At 40.0% G+C, this 19,142-nt stretch overlaps 3 protein-coding genes across 3 annotated transcripts in view; 2 read left to right on the top strand and 1 right to left on the bottom strand.

Moving 5' to 3' along the window:
• Window positions 1-28: 28 nt before the first annotated feature.
• On the bottom strand, window positions 29-7,224 carry mocs3 (molybdenum cofactor synthesis 3). The gene is made up of 13 exons (XM_034858136.1): window positions 7,003-7,224; window positions 5,880-6,012; window positions 5,676-5,768; window positions 4,914-5,034; window positions 3,979-4,053; window positions 2,999-3,116; window positions 2,724-2,832; window positions 2,562-2,624; window positions 1,900-2,063; window positions 1,669-1,716; window positions 1,010-1,106; window positions 821-928; window positions 29-235 (listed from the first exon to the last, which is right to left on the bottom strand). The coding sequence occupies exons 1-13, from the start codon at window positions 7,093-7,095 to the stop codon at window positions 78-80; spliced, it is 1,380 nt and encodes a 459-aa protein (XP_034714027.1). The 5' UTR covers window positions 7,096-7,224; the 3' UTR covers window positions 29-77.
• Window positions 7,225-7,664: 440 nt separating this feature from the next.
• Window positions 7,665-16,452, top strand: LOC117935722 (glutaminyl-peptide cyclotransferase). Its single transcript, XM_034858138.1, has 7 exons — window positions 7,665-7,950; window positions 10,695-10,841; window positions 11,223-11,504; window positions 13,072-13,239; window positions 14,308-14,407; window positions 15,010-15,123; window positions 15,217-16,452. The coding sequence occupies exons 1-7, from the start codon at window positions 7,819-7,821 to the stop codon at window positions 15,396-15,398; spliced, it is 1,125 nt and encodes a 374-aa protein (XP_034714029.1). The 5' UTR covers window positions 7,665-7,818; the 3' UTR covers window positions 15,399-16,452.
• A 2,306-nt stretch (window positions 16,453-18,758) lies between these two features.
• Window positions 18,759-19,142, top strand: part of LOC117935716 (connector enhancer of kinase suppressor of ras 3-like) — a 33,849-nt gene continuing 33,465 nt past the window's right edge. The window contains exon 1 of the mRNA XM_034858128.1: window positions 18,759-19,021. Coding sequence (XP_034714019.1) covers window positions 18,970-19,021 — 52 coding nt within the window. The 5' untranslated portion in view covers window positions 18,759-18,969. The remainder of the gene's footprint in view (window positions 19,022-19,142) is intronic.

Here is a 19,142-nt window from a genome sequence, read left to right as displayed (position 1 = left end):
ATATATATAAGAAAACAAGATCAACAAAGATGATAGACAGAATGCAGTTTATTGACAAAAAAAGCATTTAAAATGGATTAATACTGTGGAAAAGTGGGGTCTATTCTCTTTGCCCAAGCCATGAGGCCTCCACTGATGTCTTTCACTGTGATGCGGTCCACTTCTGATCCACTCATTTTCTCTACAACCTGCACCGCCTTCTGTGAGATGTTACCCAGCTTACAGATCACATACACTGGGGGAATTGGCAGAAAGAACACACTGAGAGATTAGTTTGATGACACCAGTAAATCTTAAAGAAACAATACGCGTCAGATTCAAAGTATTAATTAACTTCAATATACTTAGCATTAACTGTGATGAAGGAACACAGAGAAACACTGTGAGGTACAAAAAGCTGCACACAAGAGTTTGAATGGCAAAAATATTACATTAAGTGATATACTTAAAATCATTGATTGCGCAAATAATAAACAACCATGGCTGTATTAAATGCTAAGCTAAAACGCCACGAAGCTAAATTTAGCTCATTGATAAAGAAAGCTCAACACAGTGAATGCCCAGAACCTCACCGAAATAACATTTTGAATATTAATTTAGCTGAAGGAGGCCAGCTGTTCAGATTGACCTCTTTTGTTTTGGAAAAGGGGTCACCTAGCAACCCCTTTAACAATCTGTTACTAGCTATCCAAAGTAAGTCTGTAGCCCCACTGTATGAGACCACACATTGGACTGTGAATATGCACAAGTGGCTCCACATGCCTGTTCATTTCAAACAACATGTACGGACCAGACCCTTAATGGTGTTTTGATATGTTACCTGGAGGGCGGCAGTCACCTTCCATCTGCTGTTTCAACTGGCTTATGCTCTCCTGGAGTAATTGCATATGTTCACTCTTCCTCTCCTCTAAACTTGAGAGGGGAATGTCTGGCAACAATATAAGGAGCATAATTACACAGAAACAGGAAATAGGAGATTGATGTTGAGCCTCCATCACTGAAAGGATACTGAGAGAGAAAGGTAAGTGGCATATATCCACCTCCACAGGAGGGCGCACATCTAACAAGAGATGGGGCACTGCATTGTCCATTATCGATTTATAATCCTGGAATGACATTAAAACTGGCCTTAATGCACAAATACTAATACCTCTATAATTAGAGAGAGGCGTGGCTTTATCTTTTGGGTAAAGACATTGATTAATATCTATAGTTAAACAGGGAAACCTAAATTACTCTCCGCAAAAGTTGAAATGTTGCTTGGATTTGGATTTATGCAGTAACATGAGTATTTTAACTGCTTTTCCTTAAATCACAGGAAACAAAACTGTTTTCTAAATAGAGACCCTTTGCACAATCTTAATTATAGCCCAATCAATCATGATCCCAATCTCTGTGCCTAATGACTCAGTGGGTTTGAAAGCACCAATTCTCCAGGAACAGATGCAATCCACTACCACTGCTCTCACTGCCAAACAGAACATGTTATTCTTTCCCACAGAAAATCTACAGGCACATTTTAAGTCATTTGCCATTTGGGGCTGGGTCAGCGCTGAGATGTAATCAGTTTATGAATGCACATGAAAATTGTGAGTAATCTTACAATAAACAGCACTAAATACAGGGAGTCACGCAATGGCCAACTGTTGTGGACCATATATTCCCTACCTGTACTGTGATCCTCTGGTCTTCGGAAAGGAGGTTGAGTTTGCGGCACTGAAACACATGATACCAGGCAATGAGAGGTTTTCCCTATGATTAGAGAATAATAACATGTATGGCAAAATCCACCTGATGTAAGAAAAACTTCTCATTAATCACAAAAAGAAACATTCCTGTGAAAAAGTGAATGAATGCACAATATGGGGTAGCCCAGCAGTTCTGACTCTTATGGCCAACCTTATCAGTGGCAGCAGACCCACAGAACGCCTCATAATCCACTAGCTGGCTTACAGTGGGGTTCTCTCCACACACTGCACAGCCGGCCTGTTTGGGCCGCAACTTGATGGACCTGAATCTGATATCTTGAGCGTCAAACATCACCAGCTGTTGGCCACAGGAAGCTGGTACACCGTGTCAAGGCAAAGGCTACTTTGTTGAAAAGTATTGCCGCAGTGCTTTACTCAGAAAGCAGCTGCCATGTCCCCCATTTGTGTATGAGCACCATAGCAACATTCAGCCATTTTGATTGGAAAACAGTACGGCCCTTCCTTGGCTGATGCGTAACAGTCAGGTGTCAGCATGGGTATCACAAAGCAAGACAGAGTGCAGGATAGGGGAAGTCTATTCTTTAATGTGAGTCTCAATATTAGCATGAGAATACTTTAACCACAACAGCTTTAAAAGAGTTCTCATGGGAATGGCAAATGAAGAGTCAGCAGAGTGCATATTTTATCAGACAGGCACAAAACACCCTTCACATCACTAGCTTTGCTACAATGAAAGCATTTTCAGCAATTCTTTGTTGATTCATTAGATGACTCTGCAGAAAGTTCTGATGTAAAGCAACAAAATGTTACTGTATGTAATGTGGGAGTTAAGAATTGAAATCCAAAGGATACAGCCTTGTCCAGAGGCAATCTTGAGGACTTCCAAAGCTTGGAAGCAGCCCATTATCCCTGGAACTTAAAGAAAAGTGGAACAGGTTACTAACAACTATTATTTACACAATGTACTTTGTATAAAGTGAATGGCTCCTGGGCAAGCAAGGGGACGAGACTCACCCACTCCCAACACCCCTCCGTCAGAACAGTTGGTCACTGTCTCTGGTGGTGGGGGTACTGGGTACAGACATCTGTAGCAGGGGCCTCCACAGTAGTTAAATAGTGTCAACTACACACACACACACACACACACACACACACACACACACACACACACACACACACACACACACACACACAGCAAGAAGGATTTAACACTGGTAAAGTAACAGTACACATCTAGAAGAGCTGATGGACTTCTGCCACATTGATGCACAAAAACCTTTCTACCTCACCTGTCCCTCCATTCTCAGTGCACTTGCTGACACCAGAGGCTTGCCACTGAGCACACAGGCGTCATTCACGAGATAACGAGTGGGGACGTTGTCTGAACAATCAGCCACAATGTCATATATGAGGTCAGCAAAGTCAAAGTGTCATCACAAATAGAGGTAATATTATTGGTTAGTCACATGTACACTTTTCCTAACTGAATACCTAAAACACTAGTCATGCAATATAAGCAATATAGGCCTGAAAAAGACTTAGGGTGTGGCATGGAAGCCAGAGCCTTCAGCTATCAGGCTCCTCTCCTGTGGAACTAGCTTCCGGTCTGGGTTGGGGAGGCAGATACCGTCACCAACTTTAAGAGTTAACTTAAAACTCTCCTCTTTGATAAAGGTTAAGTTAGGGAGTGATGAGTCGCAGCGTCCACCTAACCCCGCCCACCTGCTTCTCGTCATAGTAGTCATATTCATTTAACATATAATCAACAATATAACCAAAGTAGAGGGAGGCAAGCCAATACAGCCTGATCCGGTGGGGAGAGTTCTAGCCCCACCAGGCTCCTCTCCTTAACCTGTCTCTCTTAATTATGCTGTAATAGTTTTGGACTGCCGGGGGACTTCCTTTGACATACTGATCTACTCTCTCTCACTCTATTGTAACTGTTATTTACACTTTTCATTACACCCCCAACCGGCACCGTCAGATACCGCCTACCAAGAGCCTGGGTCTGTCCGAGGTTTCTTCCTAAAAGGGAGTTTTTCCTCGCCACTGTCGCACCAAATGCTTGCTCTTGGGGGAATTATTAGAATTTTTGGGTCCTTGTAAATGATAGAGTATGGTCTAGACCTACTCTATCTGTAAAGTGTCTTGAGATAACTCTTGTTATGAATTGATACTATAAATAGAATTGAATTTAATTGGCAGCTGTAAGATAGTTTCATGACAAAGAATAAGCAGGTCTGTGTAACAGTAGGTTGCAGCAGGATACTGTTGAATGAGTTGCAAGGCGTTCCCCGACGAGAGCTGCAGGTGGTAGGGGATACACTCCACTGTTGAGTTCAACCTGGAGACACAAAATCACATTCAAAAATATCAATTCATTTACTAAGAAGTCTGGCTTTGGTCCTCCATAATTAGCAGATTTATTACAACCAGATTAGTATTTCTAACAAATGGCTTAAAACAAGCATTGGGGTAATATTGGTGGTTTGTTTAATCCAAGAACAAACCACAAATGGCAATATGTGAGTTTTGAATCTGACATGGGACTTTAATCCCATTATGGCTACTGCTCTTCTCTCTCCCTCATAATCTTTACTGTCTGTCCCAACTATCAAAATCAACTCAAGACTCTTGTATTTCAAGTTGTATTGTGCATATAGTAAATCATCAGTAATGAACAATTAAAGTAAGAGGGGGTGTGTGTGCAACACACAGCATCAAAACAATGTACAAGATATCTGCTGGTAAGAGAAACGGCGACCTCATGTGGTCATGGCTATTCACTGTGTGTGTGAACCACAGTAGGAACACTGTGAGGGAGAATGGCACCGAAAACAGCTTTCTCTAAAATAACATGTTTACACAATATTTGCAGACTCAGGAGAAATACACAACCAAATATAACCTGTGGTGAGACTGGAGAGCGCCAGCATGCATTACACTGCAACCAAATGGTCACAAAACACATCACAACGCACAGCACGTATCATAGTTAGACAACATTTACAAATAATATCAAAAATAATTACTTCCCTTTCTTAAGTCTGTCTGTGCATTTTTGGCACAAATGTATAAAGGATTACATTCCTCAAATACTCCAAACACTTTTGCTCTACTAGATAATATTCATATGGTGCTTTTGACCTTTTATGTACCTTACACATCCTTTCTCATCCAATGTCTGCAGGTGCGGATCGGTACCTTTTAATTGAATTGGCAGCCGACAGAGCCTTTGCTTGGTCCTGGTTCTCCTCCCCATGAAGCACCTGTCTGTGCAGGTTACTGAGCTCCACCTCGTCGTAGTCCAGCAGCCCCAAGCGCCCTGCAGAGACACAAAGTCAGTCAGAAAGGCTTTAGAAAGAATGTCAACATTGGCAAACCATAAAGATTAAACTCTATAACCGGGGTACAAATTTAACAAAGTGTGTTTTTGTAAGACTTGACACTTTTTATTTGCCGTTCTTCTCCGCTGCCTTAACTCAAATGTTGTATCTGCTTTCTTTATTTTTCTAATTTTCCCTAGTTTTACAGCCAAATCATTGTGGTTGAAACTTCACCTGAGGTAACAGGTAGTAAAATGTTGACTGAGAAGAAAAACATATTCACAAAATAAGTAAGTCTTAAATAAGAAGCTGTGAATACACTCTTGTCTCTTTACCTAAGCTTTCCCAGTGTACCTGATGTTAATCATTAAACAGGACTAAAATGGGTGGTGTGATATATTTCTTTTTGGAAATGGAAATTAATGGCTGCAAACCTCTTCCCCACATGTACATTTATTTAGTTTACCAGCCACTGGGAGGTGAACCAGATTCCTAATTTTAGACCTTGCCTAAGGGAAAAAACAACACGTTGACAGCTCAACAAATTACTCACATCCATACAGCAGATTTATTTAAAGGTTAATGATTTGATTTGTTTGGCACAACGTCATGCTGAACATTAATCAACTTGATTACCTACCGATGCCTGCTGCTGCAAGATACTGTGCAAGGGGGCAGCCCAGTCCTCCACAGCCCACAATCAGCACTGAGGTCTTGGATAAGTTTAGCTGACCTGTGGGCAATCAAGATTCATTTTGTTGTGTTTAGTCATGCCATTAATCTCACTTGACAGAATGCTTACTGTACTGTATATCAGAATATCAATGTCTGTACCCATCTGTACCTTGTACACCCAGCTCAGGCAGAAGGAGCTGTCTGCTGTACCGCATGATGTCCTCATTGCTTAGGGCTGTTTTGGCTTTCAGGGGGGTAAGGGGGGTCACTTTTTCATACAGCTCCAGTCCTGAGGCATGGCTCTTATATCACATCGGGGAGAAATTATAACACAAGATATAAGAAACAAGTTTAAGTTAAATTTTGAGCCAGGTAGCATCACAGCGCTCAACAGCCTGCCTCTACAATATAATGAGCTTCATTTATATCTCTTATACTGTAGTATGTGTATTTATATTCTATTCAGTATGTAAGATTTAATGAGTCAAGTGAGCATTATCTCTTTATTCATGTAAAATATCCAGATTTATTTTGGAACTTTTTAAACTTTCTGTCTCCCTGAAGGCACATATTCACCACTGATTTAGACTAGTTCAAAGACATTTGAATGTATAATTACAGCACTGCATTCTAGGGTGACATTTACATGTTTTTTTTTGCATTTAATTATATAACTTTAATGTTACTGTGATAGTCACAAGGGTATTGTTTGATTACTCAGCTTAATTTATTAACTGGGCATGTTTGCCTCAAATGTACTTTAAATGATCAGTTAATCAATTCTCTTTCCATGCTTATTATTTGCCCAGCACATGCAAATGTCCGGATGCTTCATGATGACTGACGTCAGGAGCTACAACAACGTCTGCATGTACTGTATGTTCTGGGTTTGTTAGCTGTCCCTATTTTTATACTACAAGGGCTATATGCTTTACTGTGCTTCAATGTTGAATTGTCCCTCAGATATACATCGACACACTTCACACATTTCGGGACAGTTATGTGTTTCACTTGCTAGCTAACGAGCTAACTAGTTAGCGGTCTATCACGTGTCCAGGTTCATTTTAAGATAGTTAACGTTTAAGTTCACGTTAACTCCTGTCAAAGATGCTGTTAATGTTAAGCAATGTTTGCTTGGTTACAGAGATGATTGTACCGTTACAGCTAGCGTACACCGTAAATGCTAAACTGCAATATAACAAATGAGGCGAATAGATTATATATATATAAAAACATGTATATAGGAACAAAACAGAGTGTAAAGTCATTTCAGTAACGGTAAGACTTCGTACTTTTTCTAGTCGTGCCAGTTTATTCTTCAGAGCAGCGATCTCTCTCTCTTTCTCCTCGAGCTGTGCCTTCAAGCAACGCGCCTCTTGTGCCATGGCTGCTAACTTACAGTAAAAGATTTATCAAAAATATGCTACAAATCTTATTTAGCTACGATGTAACCATAGACGGTGAAAGCTGCAACTCAAAAACACGGTGCAAACTTCCGGGTTGACCACGTGGCAAGTGACGTACGAAGCACCGATTTAATGCATTTGTCTGACTTTACACAAAACGAGAAGTAGATAAATAATCTATTTAATGCTGTTTACTCTAAGAAAAAGAAAACGTTTTTGTACTCCAAAATAGTTTCCGTGTACTGCACAAATCTCTAAACAAAGCATTCACATTTAAGTTCCGGCAAGAATGAGATCTTCATTTACAGGTTATCACTTATTTTATTTATTTTTGGGGGCGAGGGGGAGGCTTTTTTCTTTTCTTTTTTTAAATATAAAGCTCCCATTTACACGTTGACCAGTAGTTATGAGATAATGGGTTCAGTGGGTTGTGTCTTGGCATGTGTAGGTATGCAGTACATGGGTTGTCTGTTGCTGAAACGAGCAATAATCAAAGGGATTTGAGGGGTCCATGTGTCATATGTCATGTGGTTCTTGGATGTGGATGAAGCGCGTGCGCGCGCCAACACACCCATACGCACGCGCACAGGCACACACACACACACACACATACAGCAGTGACGCTTTGTGGTTAGTTAGAGCTTCGAGTCCTCCCTCCTGCTTTTCACATGATCTGTAAGCTTTCACAGAGGAGAGACAGGAATGTGGAGAGGAGCGACAACAACGATGGCTGAGCGAAGCCACAGTCCCTCCAAAATGCGTTTATTTTACACTGTGGCCATCTGGGTGACATTCATTCACCGTACCGATGGAATTCCCTGGACACAAAAAAAAGTAAGTCGAGTAATCGAGTAAGTTTTGTTATCATAACACATTGCCAGGCAGTCTTGATTGTGCATTTAGGCATCAAAAAACCGGTCTCTTAAAGTGAAACCATTTTTTTTTTTAAATGCCACTGCAGCATCAACCAGCTTACTTTTGACAAGGCTCAATGTTTGCAATTAACTCAAAATATTTGTACAGGGTTTTTGTAACGTCAAAGCATCTGAAGCCAATATATTGATTTATTTTGTCAGAGAAATGTTTGAATTGTCTAAAAAACGATTCACTATAATTGTATATGGTATTTCTGTGTGTACATTTGTTCCTTTTTAAAATGAAATTATCCCAGTAGACTATTCGTTATGAGAAAGGTAAACTAGTAAGTGCCCCAAAACAGTTTTGATATGCATAATTTATTAAATGAAATATGTCATTCATTATATTCCAGCAACCCTCTGCACTGTTTTCCAGCACTGTTGTGTAATTCTCCTGAGATGCACCTGGGTATGCTTGGCCATTCATGTCCCTTATTATGTACTCTTCTCCTCCTTGCCTAGTTGCTATGGCAGCATAGTCATCATCAATGATCCTCCAATTGCAGGTCTTGGTATTTATAGACCTTAATTGGACCCCCCTTTAACCCTCTTTGAATTTAATGAGCCCAAACACTTTATATGACTATATTCAATCTTTGTGGCCAAATAATTATGCATTTTGCTCTGTATGCAGCACTGTAATTACATTACGTGAGTCAGCATTGGCCCAACTCATAGAGTGAACTGGTTTTGCAAGTAAGTGTTTATGCTTCATTGTGATGAACAAGTAATGTTCCCTCCCCTACTGTCTGAGACAGTAAAGTGAAACTACAGGGGGAACATATGTCCTCTGTAGTTTTCTATAAAAATAGAGGAGGCATATTGTACATTACATATCAAGCAACAATGTCAGTAATCTGCTGGTTCCAGCTTCTTAAATGGTATACTTTACTGTTTATGTCATTGAAAGTTTAATATCTTTGGGTTTTGAACGGTTGCTCGTGCAAAACACGCTATTTGAAGACTTCCCCTTGGGCTCTGGGTAGATGTGATGGACATGTTTCACTATTTACTGACATTTTTAAGATCAAATTATTGATCAAAAAATAATTGATAATTAAAATAATTGTCAGTAACAATTTGATAGTTTCAATACATCATATTGCCACAACTCTACCCAGAGGGCATATTACTGTAGAGGCTGGAGCAGTGCAAAACACACAAAACAGTCTGTGACTGTTCTCTGATATTCCCCATCGGCTGTTTCCCTCCTGCTCTCTGTCCTTCCTCCCGGTTCAGTTTGTTACCAGGACAACCACTGTGCTCAGCAGGTGAACTTTGAGACCAAATGAAAAAGAGCCATGGGATCGAAGAATCAATGTGTTTTTAAACCTATGTTTATAATTTAGCACACATTGAATTGACAGCATGAAACCTGAAACCTGATCCATGTTGTGTTTCTTAAATTACACAATCTGGTTGATTTGCTTTTTTAAATAATGTCTATTTCCTAGACCAAGGGGGAGCATGTTAAGAAGCACCTTTCGAATTTCCTCCTCTTTTTTTTTAGATTCCTGCTTTTCTAAAGTATCCCTGTGTTCATTTTGATATTCAATCAGTGTCTAAACACACTCTTCAATTTTTTTATGTAAACATACTGTCTGGCTTTTTAAGACATTGTTACAGGATGTGATATTACAGTAACTGACAGTGACCCAGTGAGTGGTTTTCATTAATATGAGTGTTATGACACAAAAATCAATTATTCTGTATGATGTGTCATCCACTTTGCTGCTCCATTGAAATGCATTGTAGAAAAACCTCCATATTACTACAGAAACTAAGACGTTGTTGACGTTGCAGACACTGACTGAAAACATGAGTAAATATTGCGTAATAATGTGTTACGTTCCATACCCTGTTTGCAACACTGCATTGCTTAACAGTAGGGACAGGAACCTCAGGGCACCTCACCATTCAATTCCATTCTGATTCAGAGGCCAACAACTAAACCGATTATTGATGCATCTCGATGCAGCACATTTTTAATATACATTTTCATGTGTGAAAATATACTTACAAATCTCAGTTTGTTAGATTTTGACATATACATTAGTTGTCACCCACGCGTTTCAATGAAATGTTTTGTCTATTAAGGTTTTCATTTTGTTTTCATTCCATGCTTAAGCCTTAAACATGCTTGTGAAAGTCACCTTCTCTCACAGTAATCTTCCATGTCAGAGGCTCAGTCATGTTTAGAGGTGGAGAACTGGCTTCTTAGAACATGAAACATGAGGTGGTCAGATGTGATGTGATAAAGTAGATGAACAGCCTATATGTGTTTTGCCTAATTATTTTATGTATGTCTTATAAAATCATGTGTATATATACAAAACTAATTTTGCCCATTTGTGTGTGTGTGGGGGGGTGGGGGGGGCACTTTTAGCTAAACTCTAAGTTGTTGTCCATTATCCTATTATTAACTTATCAGAGTGGAGCATTGAATTGTTCTAGAGAGTTGCGATGTATCTAAGAATCGATTATTTTTCCCACCCCTACTTAACAGTAGACCACAGATCACAACACTGATCTTAATAGCCATATTGCAATAATCTATCTGAGAACCCTTAATTGCTTCTTACAAGTATATCTCAATTGAACCAAATGCTGTTTCTCATATATTTTGTACTATTTTGTTTGTTTCCTTTTGGCTCTGTTCAGCTCCATCACCGAGCTCTCACTCTAACACAAGATGAGATCAGTGCCGCCCTGTCTCACACTGACCTGGATCAGATGTGGCTGAGGGACCTGAGGCCGCTGCTGGTTACCAGGTACCCAGGCTCTCCAGGCAGCCAGGCCGTGCAGGAGGTGAATTTATTTTTCATGATCATGGCTGCACCATTTTCAAATACAGAAACACTTGTATTTGACAATAAATTTAAAGAAAAATGTCATAATCCTGTTACTGTTGCTTCATGGAAAACACTATTTTATTGGCATTGTCATGGCAACTAAAGGCATCACCTGAGCGTGAGTCTTCCTCAACTTCCTATGCCTCAAGATGTTGTCATAGTAGAAAATACAACCAATTCAGAAAGTTATCAGAAAAATTGTGTTTGATTTCTGAAACACTGGAAAGCAACATGTTATATTACCACAGCTTACATCAGCTAATAAGTAAGGTGGTGGTAAGGTGAGGTATGGACTGAATGCTTATTACTAACAAGTAATCTTCGTGCGTGTTCACAGCATATCAAAACAACCCTTGGTTCCCTCGGAGCTGGCTGGGAGGTGACGGAGGATAAGTTTGCGTCAGAAACACCCTACGGCACCCTGCCCTTCACTAACCTAGTTGCCACCCTCAACTCGTCAGCCAATCGCCGCCTTGTCCTGGCCTGTCACTACGACTCCAAGTACTACCCACCCCAATGGCACGGAAGGGAGTTCCTAGGCGCCACTGATTCTGCTGTTCCATGTGCCATGATGTTGGAGCTGGCACGAGCCCTGGATGAAGAACTGAAAGCTCAGAAGGTGGTAGCCTAGCATGTGACCTAAAACTACGCCTAAGGTTAAAGGGCGGACTACACATAAGGGCAATACATTAGGCTACTGGCCTGTCTGTCTGTCCGGGATGTGTAGATGCCTCTAATCCCTGAGGTGTGCATTAGATCGGTACATTGAATGATACCCACGCCATTTTCTGTGTACTGACTTGTATTGTGGTCAGGAATCACAGGCAAGTCATAGAACAACAGGACTAATGGCAGTAAGCTTTAGGGAAAACAAGACCAAACTTATCGCAGACAGTTCCAGGAACCGGGTGAACATCTTTATATTTTTTGACTTCCTGTCACTCAAACATGAGAAACAAATGTTGGAGTGGAGGAAGGAAGAGGAAAGTAGGTAGTACTAACAACACCTAGCAAGGCTTTAAGGGCAAAAAAAGTCTTATTTGAAGGATAAGGCTGGTGTTGTCAACATTGTCAACTAATTCCACAAATAGACCAACACCAATTATGCGTTAGTCTGTCTCTCAGTACTTTCCAATTTTCGGTTTCATTATTTTTTTAAACTAATTGTGCAGTATAGTTTTTAGCAAACATTACTCTATACTGGAGTAAGTAGTGCATTTTTAGGGACTATTATCTGCTGCAGATTTAAACACATCCCTATGCGATTGACTTTAAAATAAACTACAGTGCTCATGGTAATGGTAATGAAGTAACATGTCAACCAATGCAGCGCTGTGGCTCATAAATGAATGGATATTCTAAATCAGGCTTCAGCTACATACAAAACACCTGTTAGTAGCATCAGTTTATTGTTAGTCTTTTCTTGTGATTTGTTTATGAAACAATGTGTAGAATTTAGCCAGCCTTATCCATTTTCAGTGCTAAATATAGGGAAAATTATCGTGTCACTTTGTAGGTAAAGGCCTAAAGAAATTCTTTAAGTCAAAAATATTTTTTCATATTACTTATTATTTATCGAGTGCCATGAACCTTTATGTATAAACAGACCTCTGCTCAAACACAACATCATTGGTATCAAAAACATTTTAAGTACAAAAGCTATAATTATTGGTGCGGTTTTTATGGGAATTAACACATACTGTATTTGCCAACAACCATATTAAATTGCTCCACAAACGAGTGAAGCATAGGGAAAACACTTTGTATTCATGCAGCTTGCTCCTCTGGCCTTTCCTTGTTGCACAGTTGAGCTCAGACCCCTGTCTGTTGGGCGGGCGGTGACAGGGCCTGTGACAGGGAGAGATGTTTATCAGACTCAGCTGTCTGCCACGATGGTCACACTGGGAATAGGAATCCCATTGAATACTAATAGATTAGATGTCATAGAGGTGGACACATAATCAAAATCAAAGCTGATAAATGACATAGAAGAAACTGTAAAACGACCATCACAGATGCTTATTTTCGGGGGTCACAAAATTAAAAAGAAAAACGTAAAAACTACCCGAGACAACCTCAGGCAGGTTTCTTGTCACTGTAACTTCAAAACCACTAGAGGGCAGCAAATCTCTGGGAATGCCTTGACTGTCTTTTTTTTTATTTCTCTTTTTCCCTCTCCGATGTAGAGCTCCAATTCTGACCTGACTCTCCAGTTGCTCTTCTTTGATGGAGAGGAGGCTCTTTTCCAGTGGACGGGCACAGACTCCCTTTATGGCTCTCGCCACCTTGCCCAAAAGATGGAGAGCACCCCACACCCCGCCGGAGTCACGGACACCAACCAACTACACGGCATAGTACGCCATAGTTCTCTACCCACACATTTTCTGCCTAACCCACCTGAGAGTAGCATAATCACTTAATCACACCCAAGATCATCCCGTCTCAATACAATCTAATTAGCCCTGATCTCGTCTTACACACACAGCCCACACATACCCCTCAACTAGGGAGGTGTGTGTCTTAAATAGTTTTGTGTTTTCAAGAAATCTCAAACCACAAAGCCACCCATTTTATCATTTGGGAGGCTTGGGTGTCTTGATATCAAACTGATTTTGTATACAGTCTATGATAACAAGATGTCACATTAATTGGTATATATTTCTGTATCCTAACCATGGAGAGATAGAGCAACTGGCTATCTACAAATGTCAACATTCCTGTGTGGATAGACAGAGATAAAGCAGACAGTATCTGCATGCATGCATGTCTGTGTGTGTGTGTGTGTGTGTCTGTGTGATCATTAGGAATCGACCAATACTGTTTTTTTAAGGCTGATACTGATTATTAGTAGTTGATGAAAATCTTACGTAAGAATTAAGACAAAACACAAGACTTTGTTTAATGGCTTTAAGCAATTATTTAATAAATTAGAAACTTTCAACATAATGCACAGTGAGAGATAGTCAGATAGTGTTGTAGGTCAGACTCAGTGGTGAGTGAAACCAAAGCAGAGACATACACAGAGCTGTAGCGGAGCCAAAGCAAAGCACTTTTAGAAGTAGAGATTTTTTTGGGGGGCATTTTCAGCCTTTATTTTTGACAGGACAGCTGAAGACAAGAAAGGGGAGAGAGAGGGCGGATGACACGCAGCAATGGGCCGCAGGTCGGAGTCGAACTCGCTGCTTCGAGGAGCAAACCTCTATATATCTACCAACTGAGCTATCCGGGGAACGGGAGTGAGCCCTTTTTAATTGATTAACTTTATTGGTTATCAGGCAAATAACACGCTGGTACAGATAATCGGCAAGGGCTGATAATCGGTCTATCCATAGGGATTATTATAGAAACTAACTTGTAGAACAGCTTCTCATGCGCATCACAAGCATTGTTTCTCTCCTTTTTCTCTGTTTCTTCCCATCCAGGATCTGTTTGTGTTGATGGATCTGATCGGGGCTCCTAGCCCACGCTTCTGCAACCAGTTCCCCAGCACAACACACTGGCTCTCCAGGCTGCAGAGCATTGGTAAATAATCATAATAATCCCTGTTAACACTATGTGAATCTGTTTACTTTAGTGAGTGTGTGCCACAAACATGAGTCACTTTAATTCAATCAGTCATATTCAGTCAGTTCAGTTCAGTCATCATTGCCAATGTGGCAACTATGCTGACAGTCAAATTATTGCACATAGAAAAGAGAGAGTTCTCTGTGCTTCTGCAAACCACAAGAATCCGGTGCAATCAGGACAGGACAAAACAGTAGAGTAATCAAAGAATCGGCAGTGCAGCACAGGTGTCTTCTAAATTCCACCGATTCTTTTTTGCTCTCAAATTATTGCTAATTTGTCACTTCTTAGCATATTGTGTGCTGTCATGACTGCACTGTGGAGATTATATCCTAATTATATATATATATATTTTTTTTTTCTTTGCTAAATTGCTAATAGAGCATTATTAGAGACAGAGAGAGAGAGAGATCGAACTGCACATACACAGTCATGATGAAGCAAAACAGCAAATGATTGATTTATCAAACAATAAAAAAATTATATCTGTCCAATGTTTATTTTTTCTTTAAACTGAACCAACAGACATTATTTTTACGCTTTGTCCAACCTCTCCTCAGAAAGGCGTTTACACTCGATGAACCAGCTTGTGGATCATGACAACGTGCAATATTTCTGGCCCAATCAACCTGTTGGCCATGTACAAGATGATCACATACCATTCCTAAACAGAGGTAAACACAACAAGTAACGCAACTATTGCAAAATATGATTACATATATTGTGTATCTCTGTTGGGTGACCCTCATTCTGTGCCTCTCTGTCAGGTGTACGCATCCTCCACCTTATCCCCTCCCCCTTCCCGTCCGTTTGGCACACGTTTGATGACAACGAGCAGAACCTGGATCGCTCCACTATTCAGAACCTCAACAAGATCCTGCAGGTTTTTGTTCTGGAGTATCTCAACGCCAGACCCGCCCTCCCGGCAAACCCCAAGAATGCCCCATAAAAACTCCATGCATTCCAATTTGACAAATTTCCTTTAAATGTTTCACCGTAGTAAAGATCTTCAGCTGTTATTTTATAGACTGAAGGAATACACTGTATTTAATGCTGTTTAAACACATCAACAATATGTATTCATTGACTTTTTTAATTGTGAGGTTGAGACTCTATACTGAATATCAGTCAGGTGCCAGCCCCACAAAACATTTTACATAACGAATATGTTTAATATGTTTAAAGATTCTTGATGTCATCTACATCAACTTTTTTTTAATTTTGCAACCTCTTTCTTAACATATTTGAGCTTTTGTACGTGAAATGTACTTTGTTCCCAAATGGGTTCATAAGAGACTTCAAGATTCTGAAGCTTCATCTTGCCTTTAGGTCTTAAGTCCCCAGCACACAGGCTCTTCTGTGTGTTTTTTGCTACACTGCTCTCTTTATATCGGCTTCAAACCCTCCTTCACACTGTGATGAGGGATCAATGCTAATGTCTAGGATCTGGTGCCTCAAAGAGAAGGAAAAGGCACGGCACAGAGGTTAAAGAAAATAATTGTAAGCAGTTTAAATGCTATGACACCCTTTATTTTTCCACCATCATTTTCCTGGCAACATTGAAATACATGAATGCATTGCAAGTCCAAAGTTGGTGATCATTTTATGAATTGCTATGTGGATATCCAGAATCTCTGACCTGTCATGAGTGATGAGTATATACAATATGGCTACCCACATGACGCTACCAAAAGAACAGAGAATAAAGCAACACACATGACATGTGTTTAAGCTACAGCCCGGTGACATATCCTCTCCTACAAAAATGTGTTCAGAGAAAACCTGTCAGGGGCAGGAAGTGGGTTTAAATGTATTCTTTAGCCCTTCATATCCTGTCATCTTAGATAGTGAAGTGGATAACTTCCTGTTCTGATGTTTTGCCTGCCTCCGTTGAAATCACATTAGTATCCCGATCTTACTGTAGATCCCAGAATAATACACAGTTCCAAAACTGGACTTCTTGTATTTTGAGGCTGAAATAAATGTTGATTCTAAATACAAGCTAAACCGTAGAGTTTGCTTATCTTTACGAGTCTTTGTTTTATGGTAAATACTGGGAATACAGAAGTCGTTACGATGATCAAAGTGGTTTTCTAAGGTGACCTTTTGTATGAGGAAATGTTAACTTTTTCTGTAATTCTAACCTAAAACAATAGCGTTACTAATGCAGTTCTTCCAGCTTTCCATCTTGTGCTCAAGTCTTTCTTTCTCTCTCAGCCCTCTCCTCTTCAACAGACCAAACACCCCTTCCATCCCTCCGCCTTACCTCCACAACAATCCCCTGATTCACTTAATCCTATCAGGGAGGACCTCCCCTGAATTCCACACCACCCAGATCCCCTATAATCCAGCCCACTCTAAAGAGAACTGAACATGGATCTAACTCTCCCATTTGCTGCAGTCAGAAGTATTTGCAATGCCTGGCAACAATGTACACAAACATACTGTATATCTTCTTTTGAAGGAGATTAAAAAGAATAAGTGCTTCAAGGGCCATTAGTCACCTAAGACTTCAATGTGTTGTATAGTTTCCACACAACTCCAGAAATTTGAGAAAACTGTCTTTAAATACAGTGGTAAAGCTTTCGTGACCTGCAGTGCTTTATAGAAACGCATTTTCTTCTTTTTTGTCTTATAATGTGCTAATCACAATAATCCTCACTTCTTTTGTGTTTCCTATAAAAGCTTACCTCAGGCATTCTACCTGTCAGTAATCACCAAAATTACTTACTTGTACATTTTTAACTTTAACTATTCAAAATGTCTTGGCTTAGTCTAACCAGCAAGAAAACCATGCATGCTGGAACAAGGACAAAGAAGAGTAGTAGTTGTTGTTGTATAGCACTGTATTGGTGCTTCCAGTATTTTTTTGTCGGATTGCAAATTGATGCGTGCCAAGGTTTAATAACAGCCAAGCTTTAATCTGCTTCTGATTACAGTGCAGAGTAGGCAACAGCTTCCAGCTGTACAGTAATGGAGTTGTAGAAAGAGCCGGGGATTGCCCATGTGAGGTGTATTTTAGAGTGTTAGAAAACAATAAACCAGGAAACAAGCCACAATTGTAAAACTACTAACTTTACAAAGCTTCTCAAGGAAGGCACATATGGCACAAAAGGCACTCAACATGCTGGAGTTTTAACACTTGTATGAAATAAACATACATTAAAATCAAACTTCATTTTTCCACTGAAGAAGGTCCTTTTTTGTTTGGATATTTCCTAATAATTGTTATGATATGTCAGCATATCAGCCTGGAGCAAAGAAATAAGATGATGTTTGGCGCAATGTATACATGTCTACGTTTCAACACTTCAACAGTGCGATAGAGTTCGGAAATTTTAATCACTGGGAAAAAAACACGTTTTCTTTCTAGCTGGCTCTTTGGGGTGGCTGTGAATTGATTTTGCTTTGTAGCTGGGGAAGCCGTATGACTCCTTCCATTATTATTATTGGATTGATGTTTCTTAATTAGTTACTCAGATTGTATCAAACGTGAAGCATTACTGTGAGCACATGTTGCAGGGCAGCCGGCTCCATGACTTGCTATGATGCATGTTACCAACAGAGAGCAGCCATGAGTCACAGTCAGTTGCATAAAGAAAACATTCATGCTGCTTCTGATGTATAGGCTGTGGAAGATTTTCTTATATATTCTTATTTGGTGACTGCTTACTGAAAAAAGAAGAGCCTAACAGCACACTAACTGTGACCCCTCATCCGCCAATTAATGATGTTTAAGGAAACACGGTGTCTGTATTCTAGGATAGTTTTTTCAGGAGCAAGCAGTTATAATTCGCTCTCTGTTGTCTTAATAGGCCCAAATTTGATACACCGTCTGATGTGTCTACACGCCTCCAGTTTCATATGAGGGCGATGAAAAACTTCCAACACTACATTCAGGTGATCTCTGTAAATTCCGTCTCCGATTCCATGTCCAGAAAGAAGTGATAATATTCATGGTCATCATGGGCGTATACTAACATTGATACTAGACTGTTGTGAAGTGGTTTTGTTCAGAAATAGATATAACATTTGCAACTTAATCGAAAAACACTTACTTTGACGGAAAAAGGAGGAAATACATCGTGATCAAATTAGTTCGATAAGCGCGCACAATTATAAAAAAAGAAAAAAACGTATCAATACATAATTATTCAATTATAAATACAACGAAAAGAACCTAATCAATAACATTGTTCCAGTTTCTATGTGGCTGAGAAACGCAACCTTGTTAAGGGCTTGCTTGGTTGTTATTTTGCGACTAAATTGTGATTTTCCCCCAGTATTCCCGGTAGCACTTGAATGCAGCATTGATCCTAGACCGGGCGGTAAGGAGCTGTGGGGGATTTCGTCCAGCCTCCTCTCACGCTTGTACAGAGTTGTTTAGTGGCTGTACACAAACAGACGGACGGCACCGACCTGTTGCTAAGAATGTGACAGGATTTTTTTTTTTTTTTATTGTAGAACCTTGTCGCCAAACTTGGGCACATTTTTGTCTCTGTAACTGTGTCAAAGAAGTCATGGAGCCTATAACGAAGTGGACGCCAAAGCAAGTTGTCGAGTGGATGAGAGGTAAGTCTGGAACACTTCAAAAAAGTTAACGAAAAAATTAACGTTAATTTGAATATTCCTGACATAACCAATAACCTATAACGACATAATTAGGTGGTTTTCCAATGGCTCTTTGTCTCGT

This window comes from Etheostoma cragini, chromosome 20 (genome assembly GCF_013103735.1).
Source record: "Etheostoma cragini isolate CJK2018 chromosome 20, CSU_Ecrag_1.0, whole genome shotgun sequence".
In the NCBI taxonomy this organism is placed as follows: domain Eukaryota; kingdom Metazoa; phylum Chordata; class Actinopteri; order Perciformes; family Percidae; genus Etheostoma; species Etheostoma cragini.
Note: the sequence above shows the minus strand (reverse complement) of the source record. Positions and strands in the feature narration are given on the sequence as shown.